This window comes from Xyrauchen texanus, chromosome 13 (genome assembly GCF_025860055.1).
Source record: "Xyrauchen texanus isolate HMW12.3.18 chromosome 13, RBS_HiC_50CHRs, whole genome shotgun sequence".
Classification (NCBI taxonomy): domain Eukaryota; kingdom Metazoa; phylum Chordata; class Actinopteri; order Cypriniformes; family Catostomidae; genus Xyrauchen; species Xyrauchen texanus.
The window spans coordinates 9,211,496-9,228,604 of NC_068288.1; the positions used below are offsets into that span (position 1 = coordinate 9,211,496).

A 17,109-nucleotide genomic window follows, 5' to 3' on the forward strand; every position below is an offset into this window, starting at 1 on the left:
GAGCACCCCTTAATTTCTGACCCTGCTATTTAATTCATCTAAGTGAGATTTAACATCACCAACTGACATATTCATGTGCTGTATTTATTTAAATTTCTCTCATTTAGTTTAGTCCTTCAGAAACAAAATGAAAATGTCAGATGTTGGACATCTGTTGGACAAATATTAATTAAAAACCATAAAATCACAATCAAAATCAATAATGTGGTTTCTAAATCCCATTCAGTATATCAGTTTCATTGCTTAATTATACTGTTAAAATGGTTTAAATTTATTGTGCTTAAAAAGAGTGAATGGCACTTTTTAAAATTCTTGGCTCAATTTTAAGCGCCACCCACAATCACAACTGTCAGGGGTCTTAAACTTATGTTTATCACTGATATAGTGAAAAAGAGAGGGAGAAAGAGAGACAAGCATTTACACCACTGTTTGTAAATATTTTGACTTTAACACTAATTCCTGGGCTTTTGTTCATTGGCATTTTGCACATGTGAAACCATTTTGGACAAACAACAAAGATGACGTGTATATTGGCCTCTTTTAGAGACATTATAAAATTGGTCTCTAATAAATGCTAAAACGACAAATGGAATGGCCGTGACTCAAGCCGTACTGCCTTCGTTTAGTTCATTTTCAAACTTCTGCATCGCCTCTGAAAACATGAAGGTATGATTATTTCAGATCATTTATCTCCTAATTTGTGGTCCTTTTGACAACTAAATGAATACATCATTGCTCTATATTTGAAAGTAATAATAAACTGTAGACTAATTTTTTATTATTGTAATTTATCCATTTCTAAACATGCTTAGTTTGATACTAAGTGTGAGTATGAGTGTGTGCTCGTAACACAAACAAAATCATCAGTGTGGACATTTTTATACACTACTTAAAATGCAAAAAAAAAAAACAACAACAAAAACATCATGAATGTCAATAATATTGGTTGTAAAATATTTGTGTATGACTCTAAAGGCTTGTAAGTTTGAAAATGGCTTATTGGATATGGACTTCAAGGATTATGGCAGTTGTGAGTCGTCACAGTGTATGACAGATGTACACAATGATGACAGTGAGGGAAGCTTGGAGGTTTTGTTGTCTGATTGGTGCAGCTCATCACCTGAACTGTCCATTGATCAAAACTACACTTACCAAAGGCAACCGCTACTGCAGGACCAGCTTCACAGTCCTGATCTCTACCAGATGGAGGACTTGAGAGCACAAAGAGACCAGGTAAGGCTAAATAGACACCAAGTTTCCCTTACAAGTCCACTAGCTGAGCTGCTTCCTCATGACGGATCTTTAAATTCCTCAATGCCTGACCTCTTTAACGGAGGATATTTGGAGCAGCAACAAACTGGAAAATCAGTCTCTCCACCAGAAAACCCCCAACAGTTTACTTTCCATCTTGCGAATGACATGGACAGAGCAAGTGAAAGTGGCAACATGGAGATGAAGTCATGGGATTTTGGACACTACCACCAACCTGCACCCCTGATACCCTTCCCAGACTCCAAATTTGTCCAGACATCTGGGATTGGCATGGACGCAATGGTCTTTCCTCATCGCCATCACTATGACTTTACTCAAAACTACTCACACCCCAGACTCTACCAACAGCAAGTGCACTATGCCCACAGCCATCCAGCCAGCCACTATCCCTCCAAACAGAGCATGTTGCCTGACTCCACAGTTCCCCCCGCAGATCTGGAGGGGAAGCGCATCCGGAGGGGGGCTGTGAGAAAGAAAGTCCCAGTGCACATGTGTGAATATCCGGACTGCAACAAGACTTACACTAAGAGCTCCCACCTCAAAGCTCACCTCCGTACACATACAGGTAATCAGAAATACACAATTCAACAAACACACATACAGATGTTCTGAATGAACCAAATAATGTTTGGACGCACTTGTTTGGACGCACTTGCATTAATTTTTGTTTTTCAGGATCTTAAAATCCTTTCGATTTAAAGTCACTATATATTTGTCAACAAAACTCATTTATAGCTAATTTTTTATGCTTAACTGTTTAAAATTAGTTTCGTAAACTAAAAATCGTTTTTCCTATGTTTGAATTTATTCTTTTTATAATGGATTAATAGGTTTGGAGAGTGAAGGAAAAGCAGCAAACGTGTGTCTAGTAGACAGTATATTCTTCAATACTACCTAAAAAAAACATCTCAGGATGCACCTCATGATGTTGGAAATAAAATATAAAATATGAGTTAGTTTTGATTTATTGAACAGCTTTTGGTCTCAAACAGTGTCATGAAATTAACTTTTCCATTTAAGGGGCAATATTTGCCACCTGTATATGATTTTCAAGGGGCATTTTTTAACCTAGTCATTTAAAAAATTATGTGAAATACCAAAAAAAATTAAATTTTATATATATATATAAAATAAAAAAATATTCAGATAATTATAATGCATTACATTCCTGTAGCAGAAGAGTCCATCATTGATAAGACAATGTATTGTTTTCTACCATATTATTGATCAAAAGTCAATCATTGGCATACAGTTCATCAATCCATTTCACAAGTGAATTTGTCAATCAGTTTAAGGTTTAAGGACCCGTCAATTTACACCTACGTCAGACATGCTTGTGTGGCGTCTCAGGTGCATTGCATCATAAACATAAAATGTTTAGGTCACTGTGTCAAGTTAAAAATAGTTTAATACTCAATCTTTAAACACATCTTGAGATCCCTTAGTTCGCATTTGCGCTCCATGAAGTGTTTTGAATCAAGAACGTAACGCATGTTTGTGTTGTTGCTACTGAAGTGTTTTCTTCACTGTATAAACTGTGTGTTGCTAATACAGCTGAAATTTCACTTACTGCCCTCTGGAGTAAACAGGTGGTACTATAAGCTTACATTTCTCAGGAATCTTCCTTATTATGGTCTGCGGGCATGCGATTAATTGCGTTAATTTGTTTAATGCGTTATTTTTTGTAAAATTAATCGCACTGAATTAACGCGTTAAATCGACAGCCCTAATATATATATACTGTATTTATAAATATTTTGTACAATTTGTTTTTATTATTATTATAATTTATTTTATTTTATTTTTGCAATAATATCTATACCTAGGGGATTGGCATGAATAAATGTATTAGATGATTAAACACACACACACACATGTTGGTGCAGCTATCATTATGAGGACTTTCCATAGACATAATCATTTTTTACTGTACAAACTATAGATTCTATCCCCTAAACCTCACAAAAACTGTCTGCATTTTTACATTTTCAGTAAAACAGTTTTAGATGTTTTTAAGCTATTTAAATTATGGGGACACTAGAAATGTCCTCATAAACCACATTTATAGCATAATACCCTTGAAATTTCCAGTTTGTAACCAATAATTTTGTCCTCGTAAACCACATAAACATGCCCCATTTCTATAATCATTTCTATAATCTGCAGGAGAAAAGCCGTATCACTGCACATGGGATGGTTGCGGATGGAAGTTCGCCCGTTCAGACGAGCTGACAAGACACTTCCGGAAACACACAGGACTGAAGCCTTATGAGTGTGTGCTCTGCCATAGAGCCTTCAGTCGGTCCGATCACTTGGCACTACACATGAAGAGACATGTCTGAGAGCAGGGCGCACACACACATTTACTCAGCTATCTAAATGGGGACACACCATAAACTTCTATTGTAACAAATTTTCTTTACTATGCATTAACCCTATTCCACTTTATAATAAAAAAAACATTATTTACTCTATTTATTAATTGTTTTTACATTGAAGATGTCACTGGATGCCCCTAAAGGGAGGTTTAGTCAGATTTAGCTCACTTCTGGTGAATTTTTTCCCCTAGAGTATACACACACACACACACACACACACACACACACAGAGAAATCCAAACAGAATTGCATACACACTATTATGTATATATGTTATGTATACATAACATAGAGTTTGGTCTATGACTGTGAGGACATTTTGTAGTCTTTAAGAGGACCTGTATTCAGGTGAGGTGCTGGACATTCTTTATCCAGTAAAAAGCACTATTTCATGACATAATACAACTGACATGTACATACTGTAAATAATAAAGGGAATCCCTCAAGATTCTCAGTCATCAAAAAACAGGCTTTGGTCAGAAATCAAGTGCTACATCATTATAGTTACATACAGTACAACCATCTGACTTATTTTCGATCTGGACCCTTTAGTTGGACTGTATGGTTTGGGAAACGGTAAAGAAGCAGCCATGTATCGAAGACTTTTCATCATAAAATTATAACTGTCGAAAAGGTAGATAATAAATTCAGAAATGTTCCGATAGAAAAATTAGATCAACATGCATGACAGTATGGAAGACTCTCATTGCTGTAATTTTGCATACATCATAAGTCTTTAGAATGTGAATTATGAGTAGCTCATGTACATAAATATGCAACTAATATATACAGCAGGACAGGTCAGTATTTACAATCTACACAAATAAAACAGCAGTGACTACATGGTATTAAACCACATGGTATGATGTGCATTTTACATACTTAATGAACATAATATTATTTTATGATTGTGTTGTTGTATTTTCAGTTTACAATTTTCTATTTATTTTCCATATTCCTTATTGTGTGGATGTTCTGTTACATTTTAGATGTCATAGTGCTAATGTGTTAAGTACATTTTGCTATTTATATACCAAAAAAAACCAACAACAAAAATTCAAGAAAAAAATAAATATATTATGTTTGTCGGTGCTAATGTATTTGCATGTATTTTAAGATACATTATGTATTTTATCAAATATTAGATCATCTATTTATATGATCTTATTCATTAATAAAGCATATGATATTCTGTCATTTCTGAAAGTCTCATTTCTAACCTATAGATGACAAACTAAGGCAAACTTTCGCCCTCTGTCACCTCAACTGCTCCACTGCATTTTAATTATATAAATGTCTTTCTACAAGTTTCTCCCATCTCCACACACGATTAATGGAGCTCAACCAGAGTGACCATCGGGTTCTTGGTCACCTCTCTTACCACGGCACTTCTCCCCGAATTATGGAGGCCACTGTTTTCTTGGGAACCTTCAATGTGGCCAAAAACATTTCGAGCCATCCCCTGATCTATGCCTCAACACAGTCCTGTCTCTGAGCTCTGCAAGCAGTTCCTTTGACCTCATGGCTTGGTTTTTGCTCTGATATGCATTTTCAGCTGTAAGACAGGTAGTTTTCAGTTGTATATAGATAGGTGTGTGCCTTTCCAAATCATGTCCCATCAATTGAATTTGCCACAGGTGGACTCCAGTCAAAGGGTTGAAACATCTTAAAGATTATCCTGAGAAATGGGATGCACCTGAGCTAAATTTCAAGTCTCATAGCAAAGGGTCTGAATATTTATATCAATGTCATATCTACATCTTGTTACTGTAATGTGGAAAGTGTGTATTTTAATGTTTATGGACTGGCCCCATTTACTTTCATTGTAAGTCCCTTATAGCGGATAGTACACCAAACAATTGACACCCTCATGCCATTCCAGATGTGTGACTTTTTTTGTATTGCAGAGCACAAACAACAATTTTTAAAAGAATATCTCGACTATTTAGGTCCTCACAATGCAAGTGAATAGTGACCAGAACTCAGAAGGTCCAAAAAGGACATAAAGGCAGCATAAAAGTAATCCATACAACTTCAGTGGTTTAATCCATGTCTTCAGAAGCTATATGATAGGTGAGGGTGAGAAACAGATCAATATATAAGTCCTTTTTTACAATAAATCTCCACCTTTGACCAGCCCTGAGCGCTAGGTGGCTGAACGTGAAAGGTACTTCCACACTAGAATGTGGAAGTGAAAGGGAATATGTAGATTTACAGTAAAAAAATACTTAATATTTATCTGTTTCTCACCCACACCTGTCATATCACTTCTGAAAACATGGATTTAACAACTGGAGTCTTATGGATTACTTTTATGCTGAAATTATGTCCTTTATGGACCTTGTGAGTTCTGGTCACCATTCACTTGCATTGTAGGATCCTACAGAGCTGAAATATTCTTTTAAAAATATTTATTTTTCTATTGAAGATACACATCTTTGGATGGCATGAGGATGAACAAATGATGAGAGAATTTTCATTTTTGGGTGAATTATTCCTTCAACTATGAGAAGTCAAAATGATTTTTGTTGAAATCAACATTATGCCACAAATCCTGTCTAGTAATCATAAACAAATGCAAAGCATGTTTCGGAGATTAACTTTACATGGGCATTATTTGCCCCCATATAATCGATTTTCAGGCAAATATTTAGCACAGTTATTTGTCCATTTGTTTCAAGTACTGTAATTTAGTTAATTAATTGAAATGTTCACTATGATGTCTATACTCATTACTAGAACGTCTTAGAACAGAACATGATGAAATAACAAAATCAGATCTACATATTATCTGGGGCATGTCCTGAGCCCTGGTTAACGTGTAAGTCTGACCCTGCTGGAAAATTCATGGAAGTCTGACCATAACCACAATCAGTTTCACAATTAAGGCCTGTTGGTCATAGTAACACAATTGTTGGTTTACAATGTTAAACCCATATTTGGGGGGATACAACTGAGATTAGCAGCCTGGGATTAGCCTGGGTCATGGACTGTGCGTCAGACATCCACCACAACTTTGTGTGCTCAGGAAAGGGAGCATAGAAGGACACAGTGTATTGCGGGTGTGGTTTGTGTTGTATTACACCTGTTTGAGAGGCAAAGCAGGAGGAAGCTGGACAGCAGCTGACTGTTACCTCATATCAGCTTTTTATTCTTTACTTTTGACAACTGGATGATAAAAATCAAGAATTTTAAATCTTTCTATTTCTGTTAAATCATAGAGACGCATTGCTGTGCATGATAAGATCATTCTGAGCAAAGTTATGAAATTAAACAGAGATCAGTGACCTAGACATAAGAAAAAGGAGGGAGACAGGAGGAAGGGAGAGAGGAGACACCCTGAAATTGTTGCAGCTTTTTAGTTCATGTCTATTAGATCTAAAAGTTCACTTTAAGGCATTTAACATTTTTAGTCTCTCTTTTCCAGCAACACAGACCAAAACTATTGACAACTCACATTGCACTCACTCATTTTGTCCAATCAAATGTTTTCTAGAATAACACTGTCACTCCCCCAAATACCACCTGCCTCTGACTAGGAATTAATCAATGGCCATTCAATTTTTCAATAAAGGTACTGTTGATTAAATGTATAAAAGTTACGTTTTAGAAGCAACCATGAATATGTTCTTTAGCTAAATTCAGTCTGTGCTTATCAAAATGTGAAACAGTGCCCCCAGTGGCCAAAGCGGTAAGTGTTGTTGGGCATATTGGCACTTCAGAGCTCCATTTTCCGAGTGTAATAATCCAGGGAGGGGCGCCAAAAGCGAGTTGTGAAGTGAGCTGTTTTCATCTGTACAGTGAAGAGGAATACATATTTTACAAAGAGTACCCCCAAACCTAAGCTTAATCATCATTAGAGTAAAAAACACAATTTAAAGGGAAAATGCAACCTCTGAAACGTGCTCATCACTGATTACGTGAACAAGATTACTTCCTGGTTTTAAAATGGGATCCAAATCGAGGCCTCCCATGTGCTTCCGGTCGCGCTACAGGAGTAAGGTTAACATGCTGGAGCAGATGCAAACATGTCTGAGAGTGCCTGTCAGTGAATCGGCATAATGTGGCACATACTAGGGTACCGAAACTCTCTGAAACAACATGTAAACTTCCCATGTGATCATGTTGCCATAATATGGTAAATCTAGAATATACAAAATCAGATATTATTGCACCAACAGGGTAAAAAAGGTAACCAATGGTGTAATTGTCTTACATATTGAATATGTAAAGGTGTGTTTGAAAATAATCAGACTGCTATAAATGCAATAAAAAACATTCATTTTCAACCACATACTCATACACAAATTCACACTACAGGCTGTTAACAGTGCAAGCAGCAGTGAGGGAGATAGTACGTGTTGACAGAGCTCTGTCCTCAACTCACCCTGCGATATCAGTCCTGGAGCAGTGTGTGTGTGTGTGTGTGTGTGTGTGTGTGTGTGTGTTTGTGTGTCAGTGACTCCCTTAACGTACTTAAGCCAACAAAGACGTCACAGGCCAGAGAAGGGCATAAGCCCATCCATCCATCCATCCATCCATCCATCCATCCATCTCTCTATCTAAAGAAATTTTTTTCCTTGAACAAACTGGAGTGCCCTGAATTTTTCAAGCATTAATGCAATAATTTGTTTAAGTATATGACCAAATCTGCATGCTGTGTGGTTGCCCACGCACATTGCATTAGCTAAGGGCGAAGGTTCTTTGAGGTAAGAAAGAGACTAATGGTTGTATCTCTAACAGAAAGACTGAGAGAAATTAGATTTCATTGCATGTTGCTTTGTTACTGTGGTAACTCAATGAAGGGCTGCTGTACAAAGGGTCTTTATGATATTTATCACTGGCTGCCTGAGGACACAACATTTCATAAAAGACCAGGCGATTGCAAGAAAAGGCATCTGTTGTGCTATATATACAAATGACTGGATAGTTCTTATCAGTGGACTAACTTTTTTATGAATGTATTAATGATACAAATGATGAATAGTAAAGCTCTAAAGTACATAATGCATTCAGTGAATTAGTCCATTTTCAGACAAACAAAAACAGGATTATTTCAAAACTGATTTCCCTTCATGCCAAAATAATAGGATCAGAAGGACTTAAAACAGGCAATCATTGTAAGAAAACGTGAAGAGGTAAACAACAAAAACTCCAAAGGTCTTTTATTAATTATGTCTTGACATTTCACAATATCAAACACAAAGCATGGCTAATTTTTCCAAGAACAATGCATAAGAAGGGGATGCAGAAAGTACAGCATGCTCTGAGGATCGGTAAGGAGCTCTAATGGATTACAGATCAGCTAAATCACTGCTCATAAGCTCTAAGTCACTTTCTCCATTCAGCATAGCTATTACCGCAAGTTCTGGTTCATTAGGTTAAATGAAATTTTGGGGTGAAAAGGGGATGTTGCAGGTGAAATCTTTCATTCCAATTAAATCCCTTAGGATACAGCTAGTGTCTTTAGGGTTATTGTGATTATTCAAGCTGTTTTGGCATTTGCTGTTTGTAGAGTGATAAAATTCAGACCTTGCACTGAATTCAATAGACTCAGAATTCAAGATTATCTACAAACGTTGTTATATGCTCTAGTGTAATTACACCAAGAAAGTGTCTCTGTTATTGTCTAGTCTGTCTCGACCATAAAAGAATATTGTGTATGATGAGGTACAGTGTCCATGTTATACATATTACAATTAAATATAATTAACTGCAACAGTAAAACTAACAAAGGGCATTTACAAGCATCAACACAAAATAACTGTTGAACAAGTATGGTATCATATTTCCAAATGTGTATGTATAAGTACATGTATGTCTGTGTGTACAGTGGCCTGAAAAAGTGAACACTTAACGGAATATTCCAGGTTCAATATAAATGAAAGGGATTATTCACCCAAAAAATGGGATACAATCAATGTGAATGGGTGCCAATAGTTTGAAGCTCCAAAATCCACATAAGAGCAACATAAAAGTTCTCCAGGAAAATCCATGTCTTCTGAAGTAATATGATAGGTGTGATGATTCACATTCTTCGTTCATATCGCCCCCTGCTGGGCAGGGTGAAGAATTTAGGTTAAAAAATGTTTCTCACTCACACCTCTCATGTCTGGACTCGTGGAGTGATATAGATTACTTTTATGCTGCCTTTATGTGCATTTTTGGAGCTTCCAAATTTTGGCACTCATTCAATAGCATTGTCTGGACCTACAGAGCTGAGAATTTTTTCTAAAAATCAACAACAATAGTTACCAGAAAGTGCAAATATATCATGGATTCCGCTTTAAGAGGTGTTTAGGTATGTGCAGTTTGCAAGCGCAGAGACTCTTTAGCAGAGACAGGTCACTTCTATTAAAATGAATGGGAGAAATTGGAATGCCTAATGGTCACCAACGGTCAACATATGTAGAAAGGAATTCCCGCCTTCAGGAAAGGGAGCAATCACTTATTAGATACAGACATTGCCCGTCACTCAACTGGAGAACACGCATGCGCATCAGCTATACAAGATGGGATTTATTTTTTTATTTTTTTTTTTATCTGAGATAAAGAAGCACAATTTATGATACCAGTATAGTCAGAATTTACTGTTGATATTAAATATATTCTTTGATCGTAAGCTTGACCAACAGTTTTGGAGATTTCGGTCTTTCCCCATTCAAGAACATAGGAGCTGCACTGGCATGCCGCTTGTTTACATAGAAAAATAGCGCCCCAGGTAGCGTTCCAAAAATGGCCACAGAGTGAACTGACTTGCTAATAGACTTTGGCAAGCCTCAATCCAATTTAATTCTATTGAATGTTATAGTTCTCACGTAATTTTATTTACTGTTCATTTTTTAATTAACATTTGCATTGTGCTTATTTTTAAATTAGGAAAGTGAGAAATGAGCCTACAAGAAATTGTAACTATGAAAGCTTTTTCATTTTAATAGGTTTTGTTTATTTCAAACGTTGATCATTTATAATTCATTTAAATTATAAATTATATACTGTGCATGCCTATGAATATATCATATAAAGACACCGATATTTTTAATTGAAGGCATATCATAATAGCAATCCCGTGACTTTAAAGTGAATTTCAATCAGTTAGATTATGGGTTAGCTTTAAGGAATACAGAAGATGTTTGAAATGTGCATGAAACTATAATAACCCCTAAGTTAATAATTATCTTACCCTACTAATGAAATTGCACTATAACATTAACACTCATGTTTGACCTAACATTACTGTATAGAGAACAACGCATTTGCATAATGCTGCCCATTACAACGGAGAAAAAACATTCTATGACGAATAATTATTGTGCAAGGGCGTGTAATTCAGCTTTAGTGTGCATCAGACCCGCGGATGTATCGTGCTTGTTGAGGGTTGGGCGGTGTGACGCAGCACGGTTCAACCCGGGTGAGCTCAGGACCCGAACTGAACCCTCCTGAGGGAGAGAATATGAGCGACGGTCTCTAAATGAGAAAAGACTCATTCGCGGATGAGACAGAGGACGGCAGCAGTGCTTTTATTTAATGCAATGATCATTTATATAACCTATCGCTAGATTTTCATCTGACCTGCAACAGTTGCCGGGGTGATTTTAAAGTGAGCCATTAAGCGTTTTACTGGAGGGAGGTAAGCACATCTAATACATTCTTAAAACTCTTTCAGGAATTAGGTAATTTTTTGCATGGTTTTGATTGACAGTAAATCAAACCCAAAATAGATACAGGCTATTAGTTCGGCTTTCAAACACTCAGGAATAAAAGAGTAAATTAAATATGTTTAATGGATTTGTGAGCGCATTATTAAGAGGATATGATTTGTTGGGAAATTTCTCGTTGACACTGAATATTACCGTGTATAGTGCAGAATGTTTGGAAATCACAGACACGATGCTAAAATAGGTTGACAGTGGAACAATTTGACCCTAAATCTTTCCAAATATTCAAGATGAGTCCGTTAATTCCGACCACGTGTCATGCCTGGTTCAGTTTGAACCCTGTTTGCGCGGCATATATCCATGATGTTTTAATTTCATTTAATGCAATTTTTCTTTTTAAAGGTTCGTATTTATTTATAAATAAACGTATTTATCAGGAAACCAGGAAAGTGGTATTCAATTAAAAAATGTATCCTGTGGTTTTTAAGGTTTCTGATTACAATTTTAAGAAGTCAAATTTTTTATCACTAGGTTTCATACTTGTCTAATTATAATATATACTTTTTCGTTTCAAAGTTGCCATATTGCATTAATATAAATACAACAGTTATGTAATGTGTGAGCCCACACAAACGCCTCAATTATATGTCTGTTTTCAACCACTAGGGGAAGCTAAAGTTCTTCAGGACGGCACAGAGATTTTTTGAGCGGCAAAATTTACAAGCAAAGAGCACCTTGAGTGTGTTATCATTCATTAAGCTCCACACTCTCAGTAAATCACCACGGCATGAGGGACCAAAGCATCATGCTGGCAGAACACAGTGTAAAGTACCCTGAAAAAATACCTGATCCAGTCAGTCAGGATGGAGCTACATCCTTCACAGAAGAAGCAGTGTCCATTTTGACATCCAGCAGCAAGCTAGCCCGCTCTTTTCTCATCCATCCCAGAGGTTTGAGACTCAGAGAATGTCCTGAGGCTGATGTCAGTAACACACTGCATCACAAGCGCAAGTTTATCCCAGCTGAGAAAAAAGATGAAGGTTACTGGGACAAGCGCAAAAAGAACAATGAAGCTGCCAGGCGTTCACGTGAAAAACAGAGGTTTAATGACATGGTGGTAGAAAACAAAATTTTGGCTCTTCTTGAGGACAATGCACGCCTAAAAGCTGAGTTATTGGCACTAAAGTTCCGATTCGGTTTGATCAAAGACCCCACAGATTCATCTGGTTCATACACCCAACCGTTTCGAACAACACTGTACTACTGCCCCAATTCGAACCCACAACTCACACATCGACACTCACTGTCTAACTCACATCATGATGGTCCAGTTGGGGTGCAAAGCATTCGAGACAGGGCCAATGTGTCAGAGGACTTGGTGTTCCCCATCTCTGGAGGGTCAAGCATTAGAAGCCCAGAGTTCTCTGATGATGCTGTTGGAGAACCCATTAGGCCATCTCTTTACAGAGGTGGAGAGAAGCCAGGCTGGGAACTCAGTCCCTATACAGTCATTGCAGTAGATACAAATTCATTAGATAGGGAGAAGTTAGTGTCAGGGTGGCAAGATAACAGCATGAAAAGCCTTCCTCATAAATTGCGCTTCAAGACGCCAGGTGGAATTGAAGGTGTTGATAGTTCTTGTCAGGTTTTTCCTCCGGTGGAGATGGACAAGAGTCTCTCCTCAGCAATGATACACCATGCCTCACACTCTAGAGAACAGTCTACAGCTGGGTGGACAGAGGGTTTATGGAGGCCACAACCACACACAGTGCCACCAACAGGTTTAACACCACATCAGAATAACCCTTCAATTCAGAGAGATACAGATGCTCATTGCTTAACAGAAAACAATTCTATTAGATTCCAGCTTAGTTCTTTAGCAGAAGAAGTGGCCCAGCTCAAAAATCTGGTCTCTCAAAAGCTTCTTTCCAAACTGAACTGAGATCAGTGACCGAGAGAAGTCTGACCTATCAGAAGAAAGAGCAGGTTAATTTGTTCTGATAGTAGCACACAAATATAATAAGAAGCTGGTTGCTCGCTAGGACAACTTATGATTTTTTGTGAGTACATTTCCATTTGCCATTTTTGTCCAACTATCCACTGACAATTTTCAATACGTATTGGAATTCATGAAAATTTGTGAAATAAAAGCTATTAAACTGTTAAAACATTTTCATACTTACTGTAATACTTTGTGTACTGTTGTGTCTGATGCTTTGTACTATAAGACAAAAAATGTGTTTTACATATGGAAAAACTAATTTTACATATGGCAATAATGTTTCTTGTTAAGCCTTTTCTTTGTTTTATTCTTGTAATGGTTTATAGGTTTTATGCTTTCAAAGATATGGTTCACCCCAAAATAAAAATGATGTAAAAAGGAACTTACCCTCATTTCATTTCCAACCTATCAACTGTTTTTTATTTTCTGTTGAACACAAAAGGAGACTTTTTGAAGGATCTATACACGGCTCTTTTCCATACAATGACAGTTCATAGTGACCACTGCATATTCTTGCTTCAGAAGGCCAAAAAGCCCACCATTAATGTAGTCATTACGAACAATGCTCTCTACTCCAAGTCTTTTGAAGACATCCAATAGCTTTGTGTGAGAAACTGACCAAAATTGAAGTTAAATAAATTATGATTTTTTTAATTTTGATTAAAAATGTTTTTTTTTAATTTGGAGTGAACTATTACTTCCATTTATAGTGTGTATTTTGTAGACAGAAATGTAGACATAGAGAGGGGGAATAAGGCGACATAATCAACATGGAAATTGACCTGTTGCTTCCAAAAGTTCAAAAAATCATCCACATTCAGCTGAATTACTGGGGGTGTAGCAGCGTGAAACCTTTACCCATGTTTCCATTGATCATGGTATAACCCCCGGAATCTATGCCCCTGAACATTAGTATCATGATCAAACAATTAACAATATATATATATATTTTTGTTTGTTTTTTTGACAGAATTTATGAATCTTTGGTAATGTTAGTTAAAAATAAAATTGTTAATTGTTAGTTCATAGTGGATAAACTAATGTAAACCAAATGCAAATTTAGATTTTTAAAATGTGTTAGTATATGTTAAAATGAACATTAAGTAAGATTAAAAAATGCTGTTCATTATTTGTTCATTTTAACTAATTAAACATAATATCTAATGTTAACAAATGGAACCTTATTGTAAATTGCTACAAATTGAGTCCTTAATAAATATAGTTTGTTTTACCATAAGAGACAAACTGAATATTTTAAATGTGTATATTTGCTAATAATTTTAGCAATTTTGTTAACTTGCACACTGGCATACAGATGGTCTCAAAGCTGATGAACATGGACTAAAAGCACTAAAAAAAAAACTCTTTTTATTGTTCTTTTTAGAATTCACCTTCCTTTGGATAAAAGTAAAAGAGCGATACTGAAAAGGACATTGGTATAATTAACACACATTACCTCTTTGGTATCTAAAACAAGAAAACCTTACATCTTTTATCAGTAGCACAGATGACTGGCAGCTCTTTGGAGGACAATGGTCTGTTTGGAGAAAGACTAATTGGCTGATTACAGCAATAACTTCAGTGGCAGTGTCAGCACCTAAACCGCCATTTAAAGATGTGAGCGTGTAAGTCATTGATTCCCTGTAGTAAGGTGTGACTTTGACATGCAATGCTAAAAGAAGCATAGGTGAAGCAGGCAATGGCGCAACTGCACTTAACAGACATAGAGAAGAAAGAAGCAACATTTCGTCATTTACTTTCTATAGAGATTCCCACAGTCCTGTTCTCTGAGGCAAGTTCAATGTCAACGTCAGCACTTCTGTGGCTATTTTAAGCTGCGAGAGACAAAGATATTGATTCATGAATGCATTTATGCTAGATGTTAAACATGCAAGCATCGCAGAAAGAAAGAATAGGTAAGCAGCAGTAAATTGAAAAGAAAGATTTACAGGCTCATGGACAAAACAGTGCTCCTTTAAAGATGGGCCCTCCTGTATTTTAAGATCAAATCTTTTGGGCAGAAAAACACAAGTATGTTTATTTGTATGTATCTTTACCCTATAAGTATTGAGATGTAAGCTCCAATGTTAAATGTGATGAGTGCCCTGTCAATTTTGAAAGAGTCAATTACATTTTGTAAAAATGGCAAAAAAAAAGATGTCTTTCAATTAATCAAATTAAAGTGTTATAAATGTTACCATGTGGGGGCACTACTAAGCTTTGTTTATACATTTTTAGGTTGGTTGATATATCAGATAAATATGATGTAATAAAATAAGTGTATTTTCTCCTGTTCTCCAATTACAAGCAAACCTGCCAAAACAACAAGTTATAATATAGCTAAAGAGACTTAAAATCATATTTCATTGTTAAAACTGAGCTGTAATACTAACTAAGATTTCTGCATTTTATGAATGAAATGGTTGCAGGATTTCAAAATAATGCCCTTACTCATAATGGCAAACATCCGCTCCCCTTAGAACTCAAATCTACTAGTGGACCGGTGAGTGTGGTTGTATACAGCTCCATATAGAGGATGCCTACACTCCTTCCTGTTCCACTATCCACATTAGATACACACATCGGGTTCTTTGTCTCTCCCAGTACCCCTCATCAACCCCTCACTATCTGCAAGGAGGGAGGGGGGAGAAGGGAAAACCAGTTGCTAGGCAGGCAGCATAACGGTTGCCAAGGGAACTGTAGAAGACGCAGCTGTGAGTAAATGGGGGAGAATGCAGAGGGGGAGGGAGAGGCAAGTTCAAGACCAACACTCCCAATCTGTGTAGTGTCTGTCAGCACTGCAACAGATGAAGGGGGAGTGAATGGGCTGCCGCGGAGACCTAAAACTGGCATAGATCCACCTCTTGATCGTAGCATGTTGCATTATTCCGGTGTGGTTTCAGATGGGCCATAAGGTCAGGTGCTACAAAAATTAATGCAGCTGGCTTGAGATTATGGGTGCAACTGTCAAAAATACACTGAGTTGAGAGGAATTGTACCACATGTTGCGCATGTTCCAAAGAATCACTGAGTCAGACTGAGTACACATTTGTATGGAAAAAAAATATGTAGGCATATATATATATATATAGAGCATATATATATATATATATATATATATATATATATATATATATATATATATGCCTAAACATGTGAATGCATAAACATATAAAATGTTGAGAATGTAAACTGAACTTGTCTTCCTGTTCTAAGACTGCATCCTTGGCTAGTATCATGTTTTGAAATGGGCAGGGTATACATGACAGACATTCTTAAGCCATCCTGCCAACAATGAACTACATTTTTTGGGCAAATGAATATCACTATGTAAATAGAAAAGAACAACAGTTTAAGGGAGCAGGAGTCAGACAGACAGATAATGTTCTATTATATTATTACATGCATTATATGTATGTTATTACACGATTTGCAACATGTGTATTATAGAATATGTATTATAGATACAATTCTATAATGCATATAGAATGTGTGTCATAGAATATTAATATATGCATTATTATATGTATATTATATTAAACTGTAGTATTTGTTTTATAGAATATGTATAAACGGAGACAGACAGAATATGTATTACAGAATAGTATATATATAATGTATGTAATTGTAGGATGTGTACAATAAAACGTAGATAATATCCTATAATACATATAGAGTATTATAAAATATTATGACAGACAGCCAGCCAGCCAGCCAGCCAGCACAGACAGACAGACAGACAGACAGACAGACAGACAGATAGATAGATAGATAACTGTCTGACTGTAATATAATAGTG

At 36.4% G+C, this 17,109-nt stretch overlaps 2 protein-coding genes across 2 annotated transcripts; both read left to right on the forward strand.

Moving 5' to 3' along the window:
- Positions 1–403: 403 nt before the first annotated feature.
- Positions 404–4,736, forward strand: LOC127653632 (Kruppel-like factor 1). The gene is made up of 3 exons (XM_052140370.1): positions 404–666; positions 976–1,837; positions 3,439–4,736. The coding sequence occupies exons 1-3, from the start codon at positions 592–594 to the stop codon at positions 3,612–3,614; spliced, it is 1,113 nt and encodes a 370-aa protein (XP_051996330.1). The 5' UTR covers positions 404–591; the 3' UTR covers positions 3,615–4,736.
- Positions 4,737–11,072: 6,336 nt separating this feature from the next.
- Positions 11,073–13,684, forward strand: LOC127653631 (uncharacterized). The gene is made up of 2 exons (XM_052140369.1): positions 11,073–11,280; positions 11,975–13,684. Exon 2 carries the CDS (start codon positions 12,096–12,098, stop codon positions 13,248–13,250), a length of 1,155 nt encoding a protein of 384 aa, XP_051996329.1. The 5' UTR covers positions 11,073–11,280; positions 11,975–12,095; the 3' UTR covers positions 13,251–13,684.
- Positions 13,685–17,109: the final 3,425 nt, after the last annotated feature.

What these genes read in the sequence shown, in the direction of transcription:
- LOC127653632 (XM_052140370.1), top strand. Translation starts at nt 592, where the DNA reads ATGGCCGTGACTCAAGCCGTACTGCCTTCGTTTAGTTCATTTTCAAAC. An exon ending in TCGCCTCTGAAAACATGAAG is followed by an intron (nt 667 to 975) that starts GTATGATTATTT and finishes ATGACTCTAAAG; the next exon opens with GCTTGTAAGTTTGAAAATGG. An exon ending in TCACCTCCGTACACATACAG is followed by an intron (nt 1,838 to 3,438) that starts GTAATCAGAAAT and finishes TATAATCTGCAG; the next exon opens with GAGAAAAGCCGTATCACTGC.
- LOC127653631 (XM_052140369.1), top strand. Translation starts at nt 12,096, where the DNA reads ATGAGGGACCAAAGCATCATGCTGGCAGAACACAGTGTAAAGTACCCT.